General features: G+C 36.8%; 1 protein-coding gene across 1 annotated transcript; it reads left to right on the top strand.

Annotated features, from left to right (window-relative positions):
• On the top strand, positions 391 to 10,132 carry LOC109842794 (inositol-tetrakisphosphate 1-kinase 6-like). The gene is made up of 9 exons (XM_020411676.1): positions 391 to 553; positions 1,618 to 1,689; positions 1,777 to 1,979; positions 6,924 to 7,077; positions 7,220 to 7,333; positions 8,642 to 8,704; positions 9,158 to 9,303; positions 9,391 to 9,541; positions 9,656 to 10,132. The coding sequence occupies exons 1-9, from the start codon at positions 539 to 541 to the stop codon at positions 9,821 to 9,823; spliced, it is 1,086 nt and encodes a 361-aa protein (XP_020267265.1). The 5' UTR covers positions 391 to 538; the 3' UTR covers positions 9,824 to 10,132.

The following is a 16,381-nucleotide window of genomic DNA, read 5'->3' as shown; positions in this document are numbered from 1 at the left end:
ATGATGACGTGGTGGCGGAGAGGAGCGAGGAGAGGATTGGTTTGAGCGTGAGAAGAGAGGAGAGAGAGGGCAGATAGTTTTGGGTAATGGTTTAAGGGTAGTTTTGGGTTTTGTAAAAAAATTCTCACTATGATGCAGTGGAAATGTAACTAGGGCTAAAACATTATACATTCATGTCTTTGGGGCTTTGGCAAAAAAAAAAAAAAATAGTGGGGCCTGATGATATCCCCTTTATTTTTTTGGGGGCGTTGATATCATCTGTTTTCTTTTCTGTCCCAAAATTTAATACATTATAGTAAACTCAACATTGTTACATAAGCTTGAGCATAATTGGTAATTTAAAATTTTACGCACTATATAAAAAATAAGCCAAAAGTGCTAAAATGAAAATTTCAGGATTCCCATTCCTCTTCAAGTACCCTACACTTTCCTCATCTCCTCTCAGTCCTCAACCCTGGATCTCATCAGCCCTCGATCCGACGCCACTGCAGTCGCCGATCATCGTCTTCGATCTTCTACAGTGTCCTCTTCATCTCAGATGGAGGAATCGGAGGTAACTCCTCCCATCTATTTTTCTTTTTTGTGACAATCTTGGTGAAAAGGACGAGTAAAGCCCCAAAATGCAGCTGTTTTTATCTTCATTTGGAATCAAATTTGGGGTTTTTAATTAATTCATGATGAATATTATAGCAAGTTCTGATTTTGCGTAGTTTTGATCCTCATAATATGGGGATTTTTTGCAGAAATTGGGGTGTATCGTAAAATGTGATAGGAGATTAGTTGAAAATAGTGTTCTTCTGTGTTATTTATATAAAAATATGAGAAGTATAATTCAACATCTATTCTATTGATATTATGAGATTGTTTGGACAATCTAATTTCTAATTTGATGGCGCAGACAAAATTTAAGGTTGTGAACCCATTGGTTTTAGTTGTACATGTTGATTTCTCAAACCTTGCATCTGCCGACATCATAGGTAGTTAGAAATTGTTGTTTTGTTGAGGCCCAGGACAATCTTTAGAAATTATTCAATAAACTTGTCAAACTCTTATTGTCTTAACTATTTTATAATTTGAAATAGTTTGTAAGACACCAGATACCCTTGTCAATAATTCTGTAGTCCAACCTGTAATTTCAGAACTCGTGATGATGTACCTGAAAAGGAGAACCAAAGCCGTTACCTGTTGTAAAATTTAGAATCAACACTGTAACGGATTCACTTAATGAACTGTTCATAGGCTATAGCTTAGAGTTGTTTCAGAAAGATTTGTGGTTTTGTAGGAAAGATTAACTTTTATCTGACACCATAACATAGACAGTTAGAGTTGTGAGAGTGGGAATATCTTTAATGGCAAAGAAAAGATCTTTTATTCCCTTTTATGGGTCCTTACATCTATCCAGGTGCTGAGTCTTTTTGATGCTTTGATTAAATGCATGCGTACCAGCAAGTTGTAGGTACTTCTCATTAGTTATCAGTTTTAGTAAAAGTTGTCTTCGGTTTTGTGTTTTATTATCTTTGTAGGAGTGCCTATTTCTTTTTGCGATTTTTTTTTCAGCCTGCTGCGCTGAGAAATGAGAATCTATTTGCTAAGTTTATTTTCTAAATATCTGATCAGGCAGTGGACAACAAAAAAGTTCTGACAATTGGCTATGTTATGAAACCATCTCGTGAAGAGGACTTTTTCAAGGCAAGTCAATTAAATAAAAGGTTCCAATAAGTAATATATTGTAACTAATACTTTGTTGCCTGGGTTTCTTACTCTTTTTTTTAATAGAGAGGTGCTTTCCCTGTGCATCCTACAAAAAATGGATTGGTGTTTGTTCCTATCAGGTTCCACCTTCCATTAGCATCTCAAGTACAAAATGTGGATGCAGTTCTCCATAAAGCAACAGATGAGATCATCAGCATTGACTTGTCCTTTCCTTTAGATTTCCCCAAGGGGATTTCATTTTCCAAAGGAATGCATGAACTGGAAAGGTAATTTTCAGATTTGACAATGTTCCTTATTGAGTTTATTGATATATTCAACGTTTTAAAAAGCCTAAGTCTAGCCCGCCTAGGTGCACGCCTAGGCCTAAGCTGTACCTTGGTTGCCTACTTAGCGCCTAGGCGGTACCTAGGCTGCCCACCTAGGTTTTGGGAGCGCCTAGGGGGCATGGTATGCCTACATGGACTGCACCCTTTAGGCATTAATCATGATTTCCTCCATTGCAACCTCCATGTCCTCTAACCTCCGCCCAACTCTAACTATGAACACCTCTATCTCTCCTGACTTTTAGCAAAACCTCCACCACCACTAAAGAAATCTGTCTAAGTATCAGCCTAGTGCCTAAACTTTCTATAACACTGACATTTACTATCAATAATTTTAATTGAAAACTAAAAAAAAGGAAAACCCCTAGTCCCTGCCTAGGCTTCTGCCTAGCTGCCTAGGCTCTAGGAGTTGGGTCCAACGCCTAGCCCGCCTAGCGCTTTGTGTAACCTTGGATATATTAGTCAAAAATGAAGTTATACCTTTCATATTTAGTTTTCACTTATATTCAAGAATTCTACTGTTATGAGTTCTTATGTCAAGATCTTATGTATTGGGCTCTCAGGTGGCATTATATCCTGTTCTGCAAATTTGGATGGATAACCTCTCCTGTTTTTTAGTTTGCATTTCAGAATCATAGAGATTTCTGATCTGTGTGTTGAAGCATAGTGCTATGATATAATAAATTAAATGAATACAGGTGTTTCCATATCATCATATGTGCTTATATTCTCCAGATTCGAGATATGAAGTTTACACGTTACTTTAGTAGATCTTATAAGTTTTTATGCCTGTCATGTACATGTCTTCTCTAGTTAAAGCCTCAGAGATGACTTGAGTTTACAATAAAAAAATGAACCTTGTTTTCTTGGTCTCAAAGTTCATTCTCTTACTCAACTAAGTTGCTACCTTAATCAAAATGCAACTAAAAAAAGTAGCTTAGTAGTCTGTGCAAACAATCTCTAAATTGCTTGTTTCAGAAATAGAAAACTTCTATTTGGTTCTTTTTCGTAGTGTAGTGACATATAAGGTTCAGTAAGGATTTAATTGTTCTTTAAATACCATTTGCATTTTCCACAGATTCTTTTATGAAAGTTGCATTCTGTAATTTTTTTACTTCCTTTCATTGGAAGAACTTTTCAGTTGCTAGCATTTTAATCTATTTTAGTTACGAAAGTAAAGAGAGATTCACACAAAAGTAAGAGTGGAAAGAGATGGATTATTTAGCATATAATTCTAAGTTGAAGAAAATAATTCTATTATTTGTGTAAACTTGAAACTTCTCTATAAAGACATGGTCAAATGCTTATTATAGCGTAGATGGAAATATTACAAGAGACTGGATTGAATAAATAAGAGATCAAGTGTTTGTTATAGATAGTACCAAAAAGCTAGGGAAAAGTGGTGTTGTTTTTTCCCAAGAAAACTTCTATGTTCTTTTTTCTGGTGAATTGAATTAGAAAGGATACTGCACAGCTCAACAGATAATTTCAAGTTTACAGATTTTGTAATATTTCCATCTTTCATATCCTCGCACCTATTAAATGCTGATAATCTCCTGTGATTGTGAACACTTCCGTTTCAGATACGGGTATTTGGCCCTGTACTCCAAAATGAAGCTGCAAAATAACAGTTATCTACTTTGTTGGAAATTTGTATATTTAGCCTGCATGCTCGTGCTTGCACGTGTGTGCGTGTTCATGTGGGCATTGTGGTGGTGGTGTTTGTATATACAAGGTACTCAGTGAAATAATTTATTAAAACCATAGCTAATAATACTTTCCAAGAGGCATAAGGTCAATTTTGGTGTAAGGTTTTGCAACCATCCAACATATTAGACATCACACTCCAACTTTGGTAAGAATTATCTTGTGAATATCATAAGCCATAACCATGCATGTCTACATGCTAATGCACAGTGCTCGCTAGAATCTATGGTTTCTCCATATTTAAGGATAACTTTTAACTTTTAGACCATGACACATTAGGCTCAAATTAAAGCAGAAGACTATTTAAAAAGACTTTATATCTAAAAATTATATATTAAAACGATATCTAATAATACTTTCTGAGAGGCATACGGCTTCCAATTTTGGTACATAATGGACATCACACTCCAGTTTTGGTAAGAATTATCTTGTGACTATCATAGGCCATAACCATGCATGTCAACATGCTAATGCACAGTGCTCACTAAAATCTATGATTTCTGCAGATTTAAGGATACTTTTAGACCATGATACAGTGGCCTCAAATTAAAGCATAAGACAATGCAAGACTTTATTCTAATTTTTAGGCGTGCCTATATGGATCCTATTACTAGGGATTCATTTCACTTGAAATCTCACTTATTACACTCTCTGCTGGTTACCTCACGCAATCGTCTATTTTCTTTCCAGGATTTTAATTGACAGGCAAAAGACAAGAAAAATAAGCATAAGGTTGGAGTTTAAAATGGAAATCATCTGAACATAATATGTATTTTTTATAAGGTCTTTGCTTTCCACAAATGTTTTCATCAACATTCTACTGCAAAATGTCATTTTCCACATGAAAGGTAGTTAGAATAATAACCCTCACATGAACCCTCATTACAGTTATGTTGATACAAGTGTAATAATGTTAATTGTAAAGCCGGCACCATTTGTCATTGATACTACGAGGCTTTCATATTAAACAATGCTTAGTCCATATTCTCACTTACCCGCTATATTGCATGAGAACGGGTGTGTAGACGGTCAGTATGTCAGACTATCAATCTAGCTCAAACGCTATGATGTGGGGCCCACTAAGGGCAAAAAGGTCATTCCACATGCCAACGGGTTCATCAGAGTTATATGAACCCACAATCAGCTAAGGATACAACTTGAGAGAAAGTTTTAAGTCATGGTGGAGCGAGAATCAACACCAAAGCCCGCTTGAAAAATGGCTAAGTCACCATTTGTGGGGTTGGCATGTTTACGCGGGACTACTTGATCCCGTGTCGTATGAGGGTTAAGGGCCTGCAACTCCAGCAATGATGGCCGCTAGCAGTCAGGCCTACAACCAGTCAGAAGAATGCAATGCAGAAGAGACAAAACACCCACAAAATGCATATGCAAGGATACAAAAAGCCACCACCATATCATTTAGGCTGTGATATTAGGGGCGTGTAAACTAGCTTCATGTAACCAAGAGTTCTCATTCTATAATTAGAGACCCTTACCCACATTTCAAGGGTTCCAATTTTGGCTCTTGGCTCTTCTTCTCTAGCTTGAGATATCCTTGTCCTTGGCTGATTTCTTACTGTTCAAGAGAATTTATTTGGTTTCTCCCCTTTGATTCTTAGCCAAATCTCCTTTATCGGGGGTTACTCTCTTCTCAATGGTCAAATCACCCATGAGCTACCACACCTTCACTGGGGTTATAACATCTTAAGGGATCCGATCACCCATGAGCTACTACTAATTCATAGGATTTTATTTTCCCTTTGACAGGTTCATATTACCCTAGAGAAATCAACAAAGCTTCTTAAGAACTCGAGAAATACAATTGCATTTAGCGTATGGTAGTAAAATCAAGTATGATACAACCTTTTCTCCTTTCCATCTGATGGGGATAATCTATCTAGTCATCTGTAGCTCACAACTTGGATTCACACTTTTGTAGTTACATCCAATGCATTGCTACGGCAATTAAATGGATAATTATGTCCTTTAAATCTTTTTGGTCTGAAACCTTCTAAATCTTTCGATTCTTTTTAATGTGAATTCTCTAGACCTTTCAAACATTCTTAGTGAATCTGTTAACCCTTTTCTTTTCTTCTTTTTGATAACTATTGATGATGAAAAAGGTGTTGATCTATGTTAAACAAACTGTACTATAAAGTTGCAAGAAACCTGACTTTGCTGGTTATAATGTTTTGATCGATCAAAATTCTTGTTACGCTAAAATAATGTAATATATATGCTGTCTATCTCATATATCAAACTACAAAATGCAATTGTAGCGCAAATGAAGAAGGGTCCCAGATTATAGTTAGGATTACGTATCGTAAGATGTTATTTGGATTGGGACCTTTTCATGATTCAGGAAACAAGCCCAATTCTGATAGCATTGGCATATATTAAATGAAAAAAAAATAAAATGAGTATGGGATGTGACTTGTCTTTAGAAATAGATGATAAGCGTCCTGTCAAGAGAACAAGAAAAGAAATGCCATTTGATTGTCAAATGGGATATGGTGGGGATTCCTAAAAAAAATTCATATAAGGAAAAAAAAAAACCTAAAATAGACCTATTTAAAGTGCATAATTTACCAACAACTCTTTCGGCTGTTTTCATATACTTGAAGGGAATTGTTGCAATCCCATCTTTATGCATTTAAAAGCATACTGTATACACAAGTTTGGAATAGTGATCCTATCTCCATTCTTTCAAAATTTTTTTGGGGAAGTCTTCAATCTAGTGTGAGGGAAAGTGAATCTCTAATTATGCCTATTCAATCTGCAATGAAACCTTGACCATTGCATCTGAAAAACATTGTTTTAGATTTCTGTTTGTCACCATCACAGTGTCTAATTAGAACAGCATTCTTAATTGGTTCCTGCTAGTTTAGAAAATTCTCTTTTACATCTAGATGAGTCATTTTCAAAGAAGAGCATTACAAGCATGGACAGTCAGTTTCACTATTGCATTGTCTTCTTTGTCAAGTTTAGAAAACCTTCCTCGCCTTTAACTCGCACAGAATTTGTATGTGAAAAAGGTATGGAGAAGTTATTGAATACAAGTAAACATTTGCCTTATCTTACCCATTATTATTCTTATACGATAAAATTCCATGCTGGTTTTTGCTACTGTCCCTATTTTTTTAATCTTTTATGCTTGAACTTGGTGTTATCCCTGTGCAGGTATGTTCAGACTCATTCTGATTGTTGCATGATAGATCCGCTTATTAACATATATCCTTTATTGGATCGCTACAAGATCCAACAACTTCTGCTTGAACTGCAGTACCTCAGTAATGAATCTCGCAACAGACTCCGGGCACCTCACTTTTTACAGGTATCCTGGTTAGAGCTATATCTGTTTGCTTTCACTGTAGAATTTAAGTGGATGGCAACACAAGTGTAAACAGGGATGACAAAAGTTTTACACAATTTTTGCATAATCATTTTTCGTTAATTACATGTGTTTGTTTGTGCAGGTTGATAATTTTCACAACCCTAAACTTAAGGAGCAATTAGCAGAAGCTAGGTTATCATTTCCACTTATTGTGAAACCGCAGGTTGCTTGTGGCGTAGCAGATGCTCATGATATGGTACTATCTTGTTTAGTCTTGCTTTTCTCCTGTTCTTTGGTTTACTGCTGCGCTATTATGTGTAAGAGTACATAGCGACATCTGCCTTTTTCAACTACTATTATATGTGATTATCAAAAAAAAAATCTTTGTATGTAAATGGAGTAATTTTTTCACAAAAACATTAGTTGTATAAACATAATTATACTTATTATCGTCTAGTTTTCTTAAGTGAAACTTCGGAGAATCAATGTTTCTCAGAGTAAGTTTCGCGCTAGTTCAACTAAAAAGTGAACATATATAGAGTTTTTGCTTTTTGTCTCAGAAATTGGTTTTTGTGTAGTTATTGATAATGATTAATACTTCAAGATGGACGAATTGGAAAACTAATTTGACCTGATATCTACTGATGCAGTCCTGTTAGGGCTGCACGAGATCAGAATTCAGAAACTCAGAAAGGCAGAGAGAATACCAGATAAGCAGCCAAACTCGGGTTTTATTTCATCAGAAGCTACCTCCCACATCCAGCAAAAGACTCTTCTATAGACTTCAAAATAATAAAAAGGTAAACATAATATATTTACCAAAAATAGAAACTTGCCCAAAAAGAAAAAAGAAAAAGAAAATATCCTTCTACTTGGATTCTGCATCCTCCATATCAATTTGATCCGAAACTAACGTCTTGTACCCCTCATAATCTGATGATAGTCAGAACTTACCAAAAATGTCCGTAGAACTTTAACCGCGATTTTACCCCTCAAAATCCGATGGTCAAAACTTACGAAAATGTCTGAAAAACTTTGAGCGTGACTTTGACCCCCAGAGCGATAGAATTTCTTGAATCCATCGAGTGTCATTGTTGACAAACCTATTGATCTTGACGATGTTTTGCGAGACTGGCAGCTTGCGCTATCCAGACTAGTTTGAAGTTCTGGGTTTGGCCCTTATAGGGTCAAACTGGTCCATATAGGCTTGGGTTGCCCCTAGGGCTGGATCATCTACACTCTTGATGGGCGCTAATTCCTTTAAAGTGGGTTATGTTCACAAGAAGCTCTCATTACGAAGATCAACAGTTAATCAGCCTTTTTTCGTTGCCTTGTTGGTCATGCAAGCCTCAACGAAAGGAGAAGTCCTCCAAAATTCATTATATTAAAGAAGTGTCTGGGTGAAGGACGGAAGGGTTCTTTTTTTTTTTTTTTACTTTGCAGTAATAAACTAGTAATCCTTTCTTCAGCTTTAGTTGTTTTGCTTGTAATGGTTTACTTTTGCTGGTTTTTGGATCATTCCACTGAATTGACCCTTTTCCATTGATTTAACCTTTTTTTACAGGCATTAGTGTTTAAGTATGAAGACTTTAATGGCCTTGGTGTTCCACTTCCTGCTATCGTGCAGGTAAACAAGCATCATGTTTATGGTGAAAGGAGATTCCTTCTAATATGTACACTTCTTACTGTCCTACTACCAATGTGCCAGATCTTTGCTTTCTGTAACATGCTAAGATAGTTAAAGGACAGTTTTGCCAATCAATCAGAGGAACTTCTAGAAGACATTTTTGCCAATCAATCAAAGGAACTTCTTTAACTCTGTTAGACTGTTGAACTATGATATAATTGTTTATCAAATATATTGAAATATTTTTCTGTTCAGATTATGATGTACAGAAATAAGTCATGTTATTGTATATCCGAAATATCCTAAACTAACACCTCACTATTTGTGACTCCTGAGGGCATCCTTCCTAAATAGATGTTTATTCATTCCAAAAACACATGTCTAAGCTATTCCTGTGCCCTTGTTATTCATAAGTTTCTTTTAACGAAATCCTGAGATTTTTCCCCACTACAGGAATATGTGGACCATGGTTCCTCACTGTTCAAATTTTACGTGTTAGGAGAGAAAGTTTTCCATGCTGTGAAGAAGTCTATGCCCAATTCTAGTTATTTATTATCAATGGCAGAAAAAGATGGGTCTGGTTCAGTCCTTTTTAACAGGTACCTTGTAGATTTAGTGAGCATCAGATTAAAGTGATCAATATTAGATCAGTTTAATAAACTAGAGTTTATCTCTTCTAACTGCAGTTTGAAATCCTTACCAATTTCCAAAGAGGATCGGCCATCAGATCAGGGGATAAAGGCCGATAAAATGACTCTTAATGTAGAATTAGTCAATGATGCTGCAAGATGGTTAAAGAAAAGACTTGGGCTCACCATTTTCGGATTTGATGTTGTCGTAAGTGATGGACTTCACCTTATTTCTTACATTTTCCTACCTATTTACTTCCTAAATGAAGTCATAGGTTACTGTTTGAATGCATTTGTGCTTTTTTGCATTTGAATTTTCCAGATTCAAGAAGGTACAGGAGACCATGTCATTGTGGATTTAAACTATCTTCCATCTTTTAAAGAAGTACCAGATAGTGATGCCATGCCTGCATTTTGGGAAGCAATCAAAAACTCATATGAGATCATGAAAGAAAAGAAATTGACAGAAGCTCCAATTGCTGACACATAGATATGTGAATTTGATTGAGTTCTTGATGGATATTTCGGAAACTTTAAGGAGGCCATAAATGAGTTCCCCGAACTCAAATGTGTCTTACTGTCATAACGTTTCGCTTGTTAACATGCGCAGATGACTTCGACGTAACCAGCAAAATAACCTTTATCTTCAGTCCCTTTCTTGTCTGATTTGCAAAGTGTCCTTCATTGGTCAGCAATGCTGGTATCCTCTTTGTCTCTCATTAGTAGAAGCATTAAGTCATGTGAAAAGTTGGTGCAAAGCTGTTGCAGTTAGCAGATTTTAATCTTCAAATTGTTGATATCTTGCTTACAGGGTAAGTGATGATTCAGTCATCTGATTTACTGGTCTTTTGATGCTATACCAAGCATAAGGAGCTGAATAAAGTCGTAATAAAACGTATAAATACCTTCTCATAAACAGTTAATTAATGGACATGTGCAATCTTAACTCTCCGCTAGTCTGTAGACTATTTTTGTTTAATCTGAATGTAACTGACAATATCTCCCTGAATTGATTAAATTTCTGCTATGCTAGAAAAATCATCAGATAAGCCAACAAACAACATCATTAACAATAGAAACCAGAAGAAATCATAATTGACCAACATTATCATGGCATTCTTTGCAGGCACAGATTCTTTCGCATCATTAGTATCTATAATATTGGAAGTGAAAAATTGTTCACATAAAGTGCTCATTTCCCAGGCACAAAATCAAAGCTCTGCTGTCATACTCTGCAACATTACCACAAAAAACATCAGGAGGATAAACTTGTTGCTTATCGCACTCCTACAACATATGCTGCCAGAATGCCAACCTCTCTTTTTTTTTCTCATTGTCGAAACCCTGACGCCTCGTTTGGTGTGTGAGAGTCGAGTGAAATGAGAATAGAATGGATTAAGGAATGGAATGAAATTAATGTGAGAATAAAATACTCATTTCCATTCTCTTGTTTGGATGCAATTTATAAAATGAAGTGGGAATGGATGTATTTTGAAATTTTATATTTTATTGATTCCCACTTAAGTGCGAATACCCATTCTCTATCATTTCATTGTGAATGCTCATTCATCTAGAAAGTGGGAATTGATAAGAAGTGAGAATGAACATTCTAAACGAGACCAAAATTCTCTCATTCACAGACCTAATCTTAGAACCCAACGCCTCGTTTGGTACGCGAGACTAGACTCAAATGAGAATGGAATGAAAGAATGAATGAAATAGAATGTATGTGGGAATAGAATTGTCATTCTCATTCTCTTGTTTGTGTGCGTTTGTAGAATGAAGCTAGAATAAAAATCCCATTCACATTCTCATGTTTGGTATCACTAGTTCACAAGCGAGAATGAAATTTTATTTTATAATAATGCCCTTACAACAACATAGATTTTTAATAAGATAAAAATAAACATTAATGATAATAACTAAACAATTTTATTTATGCATATGTTATATTAATCTAGCTATGTTTTATACTAATGCACATGTCATCTGTCAGGTGTATGTTCTATTTATATTTTTCAAACAATACTCATTATTTCTTAGTCTTAAAAAATTAAAGAAAAATAAATAAAAGAGTATCACATCTTTTAGGTCCAAAAATAATTTAAAGAATGATATTCACAATCCACAGTTCTAGATATCAAAATTAACTTATTTGATAAATTATCAATAGGGGTATAATTGAAAATTACGTAACTAATTTGATTCTGAATGAGAATGATCATTCCTTATCAATTCACTTGGAATGCTCATTCCCATAAAAAGTGGGAATAATCATTCTCTGGGAATGATCATTCCCTGGGAATGGTCATTCCAAATTCTAAAAAATAGGTACGTTTGGTATCGGGGAATGAGAAGTGAAAATGACCATTCCATTCCACCTTATTCCCGCGTACCAAACTGTAAAACCCCGTAATTTTGAATGCTGTGATATGTAATAATAAACATGTTATATTGTGATAAATAACGTTTATTGATATTTGAGTATGCTAGGAATTGATTCGAGATCAATTCAATACATATATATGAATATATGAGTGCAAATGCACAAAACATGCACGAGAAAAATCTGGGAAAAATAATCAGTTAAGAGTTTATACATTTTACACAATGATGTACTTAGAATCTGGAAAAACTCAAAAGACCAAAGTTGTAGGTCTTTTCAACAGCTTTCCAACAAATCTTTAATCACCTTATTCTGAGGTCGGATGAGAAAGTTATCACCAAAATACTGTGTATAGATTTCAGAAACATGTGTATCACTTAGTAGTCGACTACTAAGCTTAGTAGTCGACTATCGGGAATTCCTGGACATGCCAGGTTTCAGTTTTCGGGTTGAATTTGCATTATATCCGAACCCAGATATTACCCTAAGTATATATATTCGTTTTAAAGCTCTTTTTACCCTATTTCACGTGAGATTATCACCAGCTACCTTCCTCCTCAAACCCTAACCCTAAACTAAGAATTTTGGGAGTGTTATTGAGAAGTTTGTCGAGAAGAAGACGAGTTTTGGCGTTTTGGAGAAGAGAGATCTTGCGTGCACGTGGTTAAGGAGTCCAACAACACCTTGAGGCAAGATTATCTTCGTCCAAACCCATCCCCATAGTTAAATAACTAGATTAGAAGTTAAATAATTATCTTCGTCCAAACCCATCCCCATAGTTAAATAACTAGATTAGAAGTTAAATATTGATGTTTATGTGCATGATCTTAATATGAGAAGTTAAATAACTAGATTAGAAGTTAAATATTGATGTTTATGTGCATGATCTTAATATGAGATATAAAAATATTAGATTTTTATGTTATTTTATAAACCCATGCTAGATCTATACTTGTTTTTCTTGTTGTTGTATATAGTTTGTGATCATAATCATTGTGATGCTTTTAGTTTTAGTTTTAATCCGTTAATCATGTTTAGATCATGCCTAAACCCTAAATATGCAATTAATTGAATGTACATGATGTTTAAAGAAGTTTAACCCTAGACTTGTGACATCTAGGTTTTGTAAAAATCAGAATTTGAAACAAGATTGATCTCTGTTCATATATAGATTTTAAATCATGTTATTATTATCATATTGTTTACATATTGATCAATTGAAGAAAATGATTAATTTTGATGTAAAACCCTAACTAGACAAATTTATACTTTGTTGTCATGCTCAGAATAGTTATTACTGTATGTTTAACAAGTTTAAATCATGTAAATATGAAGTGATAAGATGCCAGTTAAGTTAATTTCCTGTTTGTGCACGTAAGTATTCATGTTTTCACAGTGTAGTCGACTACTAAGCATAGTAGTCGACTACTCTGTCAAACATCCGAAACACAGAAAACTGAGTTATAGCAGAGTAGTCAACTATTGACCCTAATAGTCGACTACTAACAGTAAATTTGTTGTCACGGAGTCTGGATTGACTCAGAGTAGTCGACTACTAATCCTTGTAGTCGACTACAAAGGCGGTTTTTCCTGAGTTTTGTTTTATGTCTACTTAAGACGTGATCGCGGACTTCGAGCCATACTTCTTTACACATATTTTCACGCATAGTGCAGTAGTACACACTTGGGGTTTCTGAGAGGGATTATGAAGGGTTAAGACCCAATTACTTTGAGAAAGAGTTTAGAACATACTATACACACACCTTCTGGATATCGTTGATGAGCTCAGTTCAGTACTACGGGGGTAGTGCGTCGATATTCCATTTGTGCAGGCCATTGAGTCGGGTTTGGTTGCTTTATTTAGCAGTCCGTCCACACGAGGGTGCGATGAGGCTTGTTAGCCATACTTTTAGGATACCTATATGGTAGGCCGTTCCGCACTCATGTTATGCACTGAAATCGCGATGAGACTAATGAGCCGTGTACACTGATTAGGATACCTACAGGGTAGTCCGTTACATATGATAATGCTAAGTATCAAAATCTTGCACGGAGTTGCATTGAGATAGCCAAGCGATAACCTGAGTCATTGGCGGATGGCAGTTATATTTTTGACTCACTGCTAAAATATATGACCCAGAGTACTTTACATATGAAAGTACACGAGATTTGTACCGGTATTCATTCTATCTCCCCAGTGGTAGTGGCAGATATTATGAATACGATATGTTGAAGTCTTTATTTTTCTTTTTCTGCTTTTCTTTATTTCTTAGGTTGGGATCAATGATTAGCGGTTCATAATTTGAGACATATGGTATATACATGAGGGTTTTCTTATTTGGATTATTTCGCTCGACGTACCAGTCTCGTGTTATGGATTTCAAATTGTTAATTTCATTTAGATTGTTTATCCTTAATTCGGTATTAATGTTTAGATGTTTACGATTCGGGATATATGGTATATACATGAGGGTTTTCTTGTTTGGATTATTTCGCTCGACGTACTATGTCTCGTTTTGTAGGTGTCTGAATATTAATTCCGCTAGATACGGGAAAAATAATATAGGTAGACTATGCTTAATAGATAGAGCCTCCACTCCATCTAGCAGCCCTTCCCTCGGGGGAGGATGGAGGTAATCTTGCTATAGCGCTCTGACGCTCTTATTGTTATTTCTTTTTCTTTTAAAAATACCCTTTCAGGTAGCTCGGAGTTCCGGAGAGCCGCAGGATGACGGAGTTCTTGCATAGTCGCCGTCCCGAGAGATTTACTAGAGGCTCCACTGTAGTTTTAAATTTTATTCAGACTTAGAGTTTATTTCTATTTTGTAAAGGCAATGTGCCTTAGTTCGACTTTTCGTTTTGATTCATGTTGAGACATTGTATGTTATTTCAGACTCCAAATGTATTTTAGTTTATTTTCAGTTGAGACATGATCTTTATTTATGAGATATCATCTTCTTTATCATGTCTATTATGGTCGTTCTACTTCTTTGCCTATTTTGTACCTACGCTTTTATTTGATCCCACTAGATGATATTACTGTGATTGGTGAAACTTGTTGTTACACAGTGTGGGTGCATGGCAGGTTTGACATCTCTGGGTTCACCTTGGACTGCAGCCATGTGTGAAAACAGGGGCATCATAGTTGGTATCAGAGCTCTAGTTCCAATATCCTTAGGATCATCCTGTGTCGAGTCGTGGAGCTAGTATAGAGTTTCTTAGGATTCATGTATAGAGTCCGCTAGGAATTTCTAAAATGAGCGAGGACGATATATACATATATCTCGAAAATTACAAATTTTTTTATGACTATCATACTTTGATTGAAAAGTATTTGCATGAAGGATAAGCGATACGATTTTCTTATTGTTATGTGTTATATCTTTTGCCTAAGGTCTCAATACTGTATCTTATAAACTTTATTCTAAATGTATAGATGGCCGGATGAGGACGTGGATGGAGAGGATCCCATACTCAAGGAGAGGGACAGACTGAACCAGAACCCGAGCAGCAGTAGGTTCCACCCGAGTCGTAGCAGGCTCCACCCGAGCCGCCACCCGAGCCGCAGGCAGCCTCCCCCGAGCCGCAGCAGGCTCCCCAGTATTTGATAGACCTCATGGTACCCATTGCAGCGAGGCTAGTAGCTCTTGAGGAGCAAGTGGCAAATCACATGCCGCCAGCTACACCACCACCTGTGGTCCCACCGCTAGTTATTCTAGCCATCCCCATCACAGTGGAGTCCCCAGAGACCACACCAGGACTCACCCCACCATCAGTTGCAGCCGCAGAGCAGGAGGCTTGGCTTCATTTAGTGGAGCGCTACCAGAAGATGAGGGCACCAGAGTTTCAGGGATCATAGGATTCGCTTGTGGCCCACAAGTAGAAGGAGGACATGAGTAACATTCTGGATTTACTTAACGTCAACTCAGTGCAGAAGCAGAGGCTGGCAGTTTTTAACCTGATGGGTGATGTAGGAGGATGGTACAGGCTTTAGTTCACTTCGGATCATCGGATGGCCCTCACTTGGGAGGATTACGTGTATTTCTTCGACGAGCAGTACATCTCTTCCGCGGCATGAGCCGGGAAAGAGCTAGAGTTATCTAAGCTAGAGCAGGGAGATATGTCTGTGGCTGACTATGAGAGCCGATTTATGAGTCTTCTACGTTTCACGGGCATGTGACAGTTAGGAGAGCGCCAGACGTAGATGTTTCTTATGGGACTTCGCCCAAGTCTTCACCGTTACCGAGTTTCCAGAAGATTCCGTTCAGTCCGAGAGGTAGCAGATGCAGCTATATCGCAGGAGACAGAGACTGCGATGTTTCAGAAGAACAAGGAGGGCAACAACAAGTCTGGACAATAGAATGATAAGGGCAATGGCAAGAGACCTTTTGCCAGCGTAAGGACTTTTATCACCACCAGCAAGGCAAGTTCAAGAAGGGAGCACAACATGACTCGAGAGCACCACCGCAGCTCAAGATTTAGGGTGCATGTTATAATTGCAACAAGATTAGGCATAAGGCCAAGGACTATCGTAGTGCGCCAGTAGGAGGCCAGCAAGGCAGAGGCCAGGGCCAACAGCAGAATCAAGGACACGGTCAGCAGCAGAACCGTGGTCAGGGTCAGCATCAGCAGGGTCGCGGTTACGGCCAACAGCCGTAGCAG

The sequence above is a fragment of the Asparagus officinalis genome, chromosome 5 (assembly GCF_001876935.1).
Source record: "Asparagus officinalis chromosome 5, Aspof.V1, whole genome shotgun sequence".
Lineage (NCBI taxonomy): Eukaryota > Viridiplantae > Streptophyta > Magnoliopsida > Asparagales > Asparagaceae > Asparagus > Asparagus officinalis.
The sequence above is the reverse complement of the archived record's forward strand: the minus strand, read 5'-3'. Positions and strand labels throughout refer to the sequence as shown.

Bases quoted from the DNA above. Each gene is read 5' to 3' on its own strand.
- LOC109842794 (XM_020411676.1), top strand. The intron at 7,334-8,641 runs GTACTATCTTGT...CTTTTTTTACAG, and splicing joins TAGCAGATGCTCATGATATG to GCATTAGTGTTTAAGTATGA. The intron at 9,542-9,655 runs GTAAGTGATGGA...TGAATTTTCCAG, and splicing joins TTTTCGGATTTGATGTTGTC to ATTCAAGAAGGTACAGGAGA.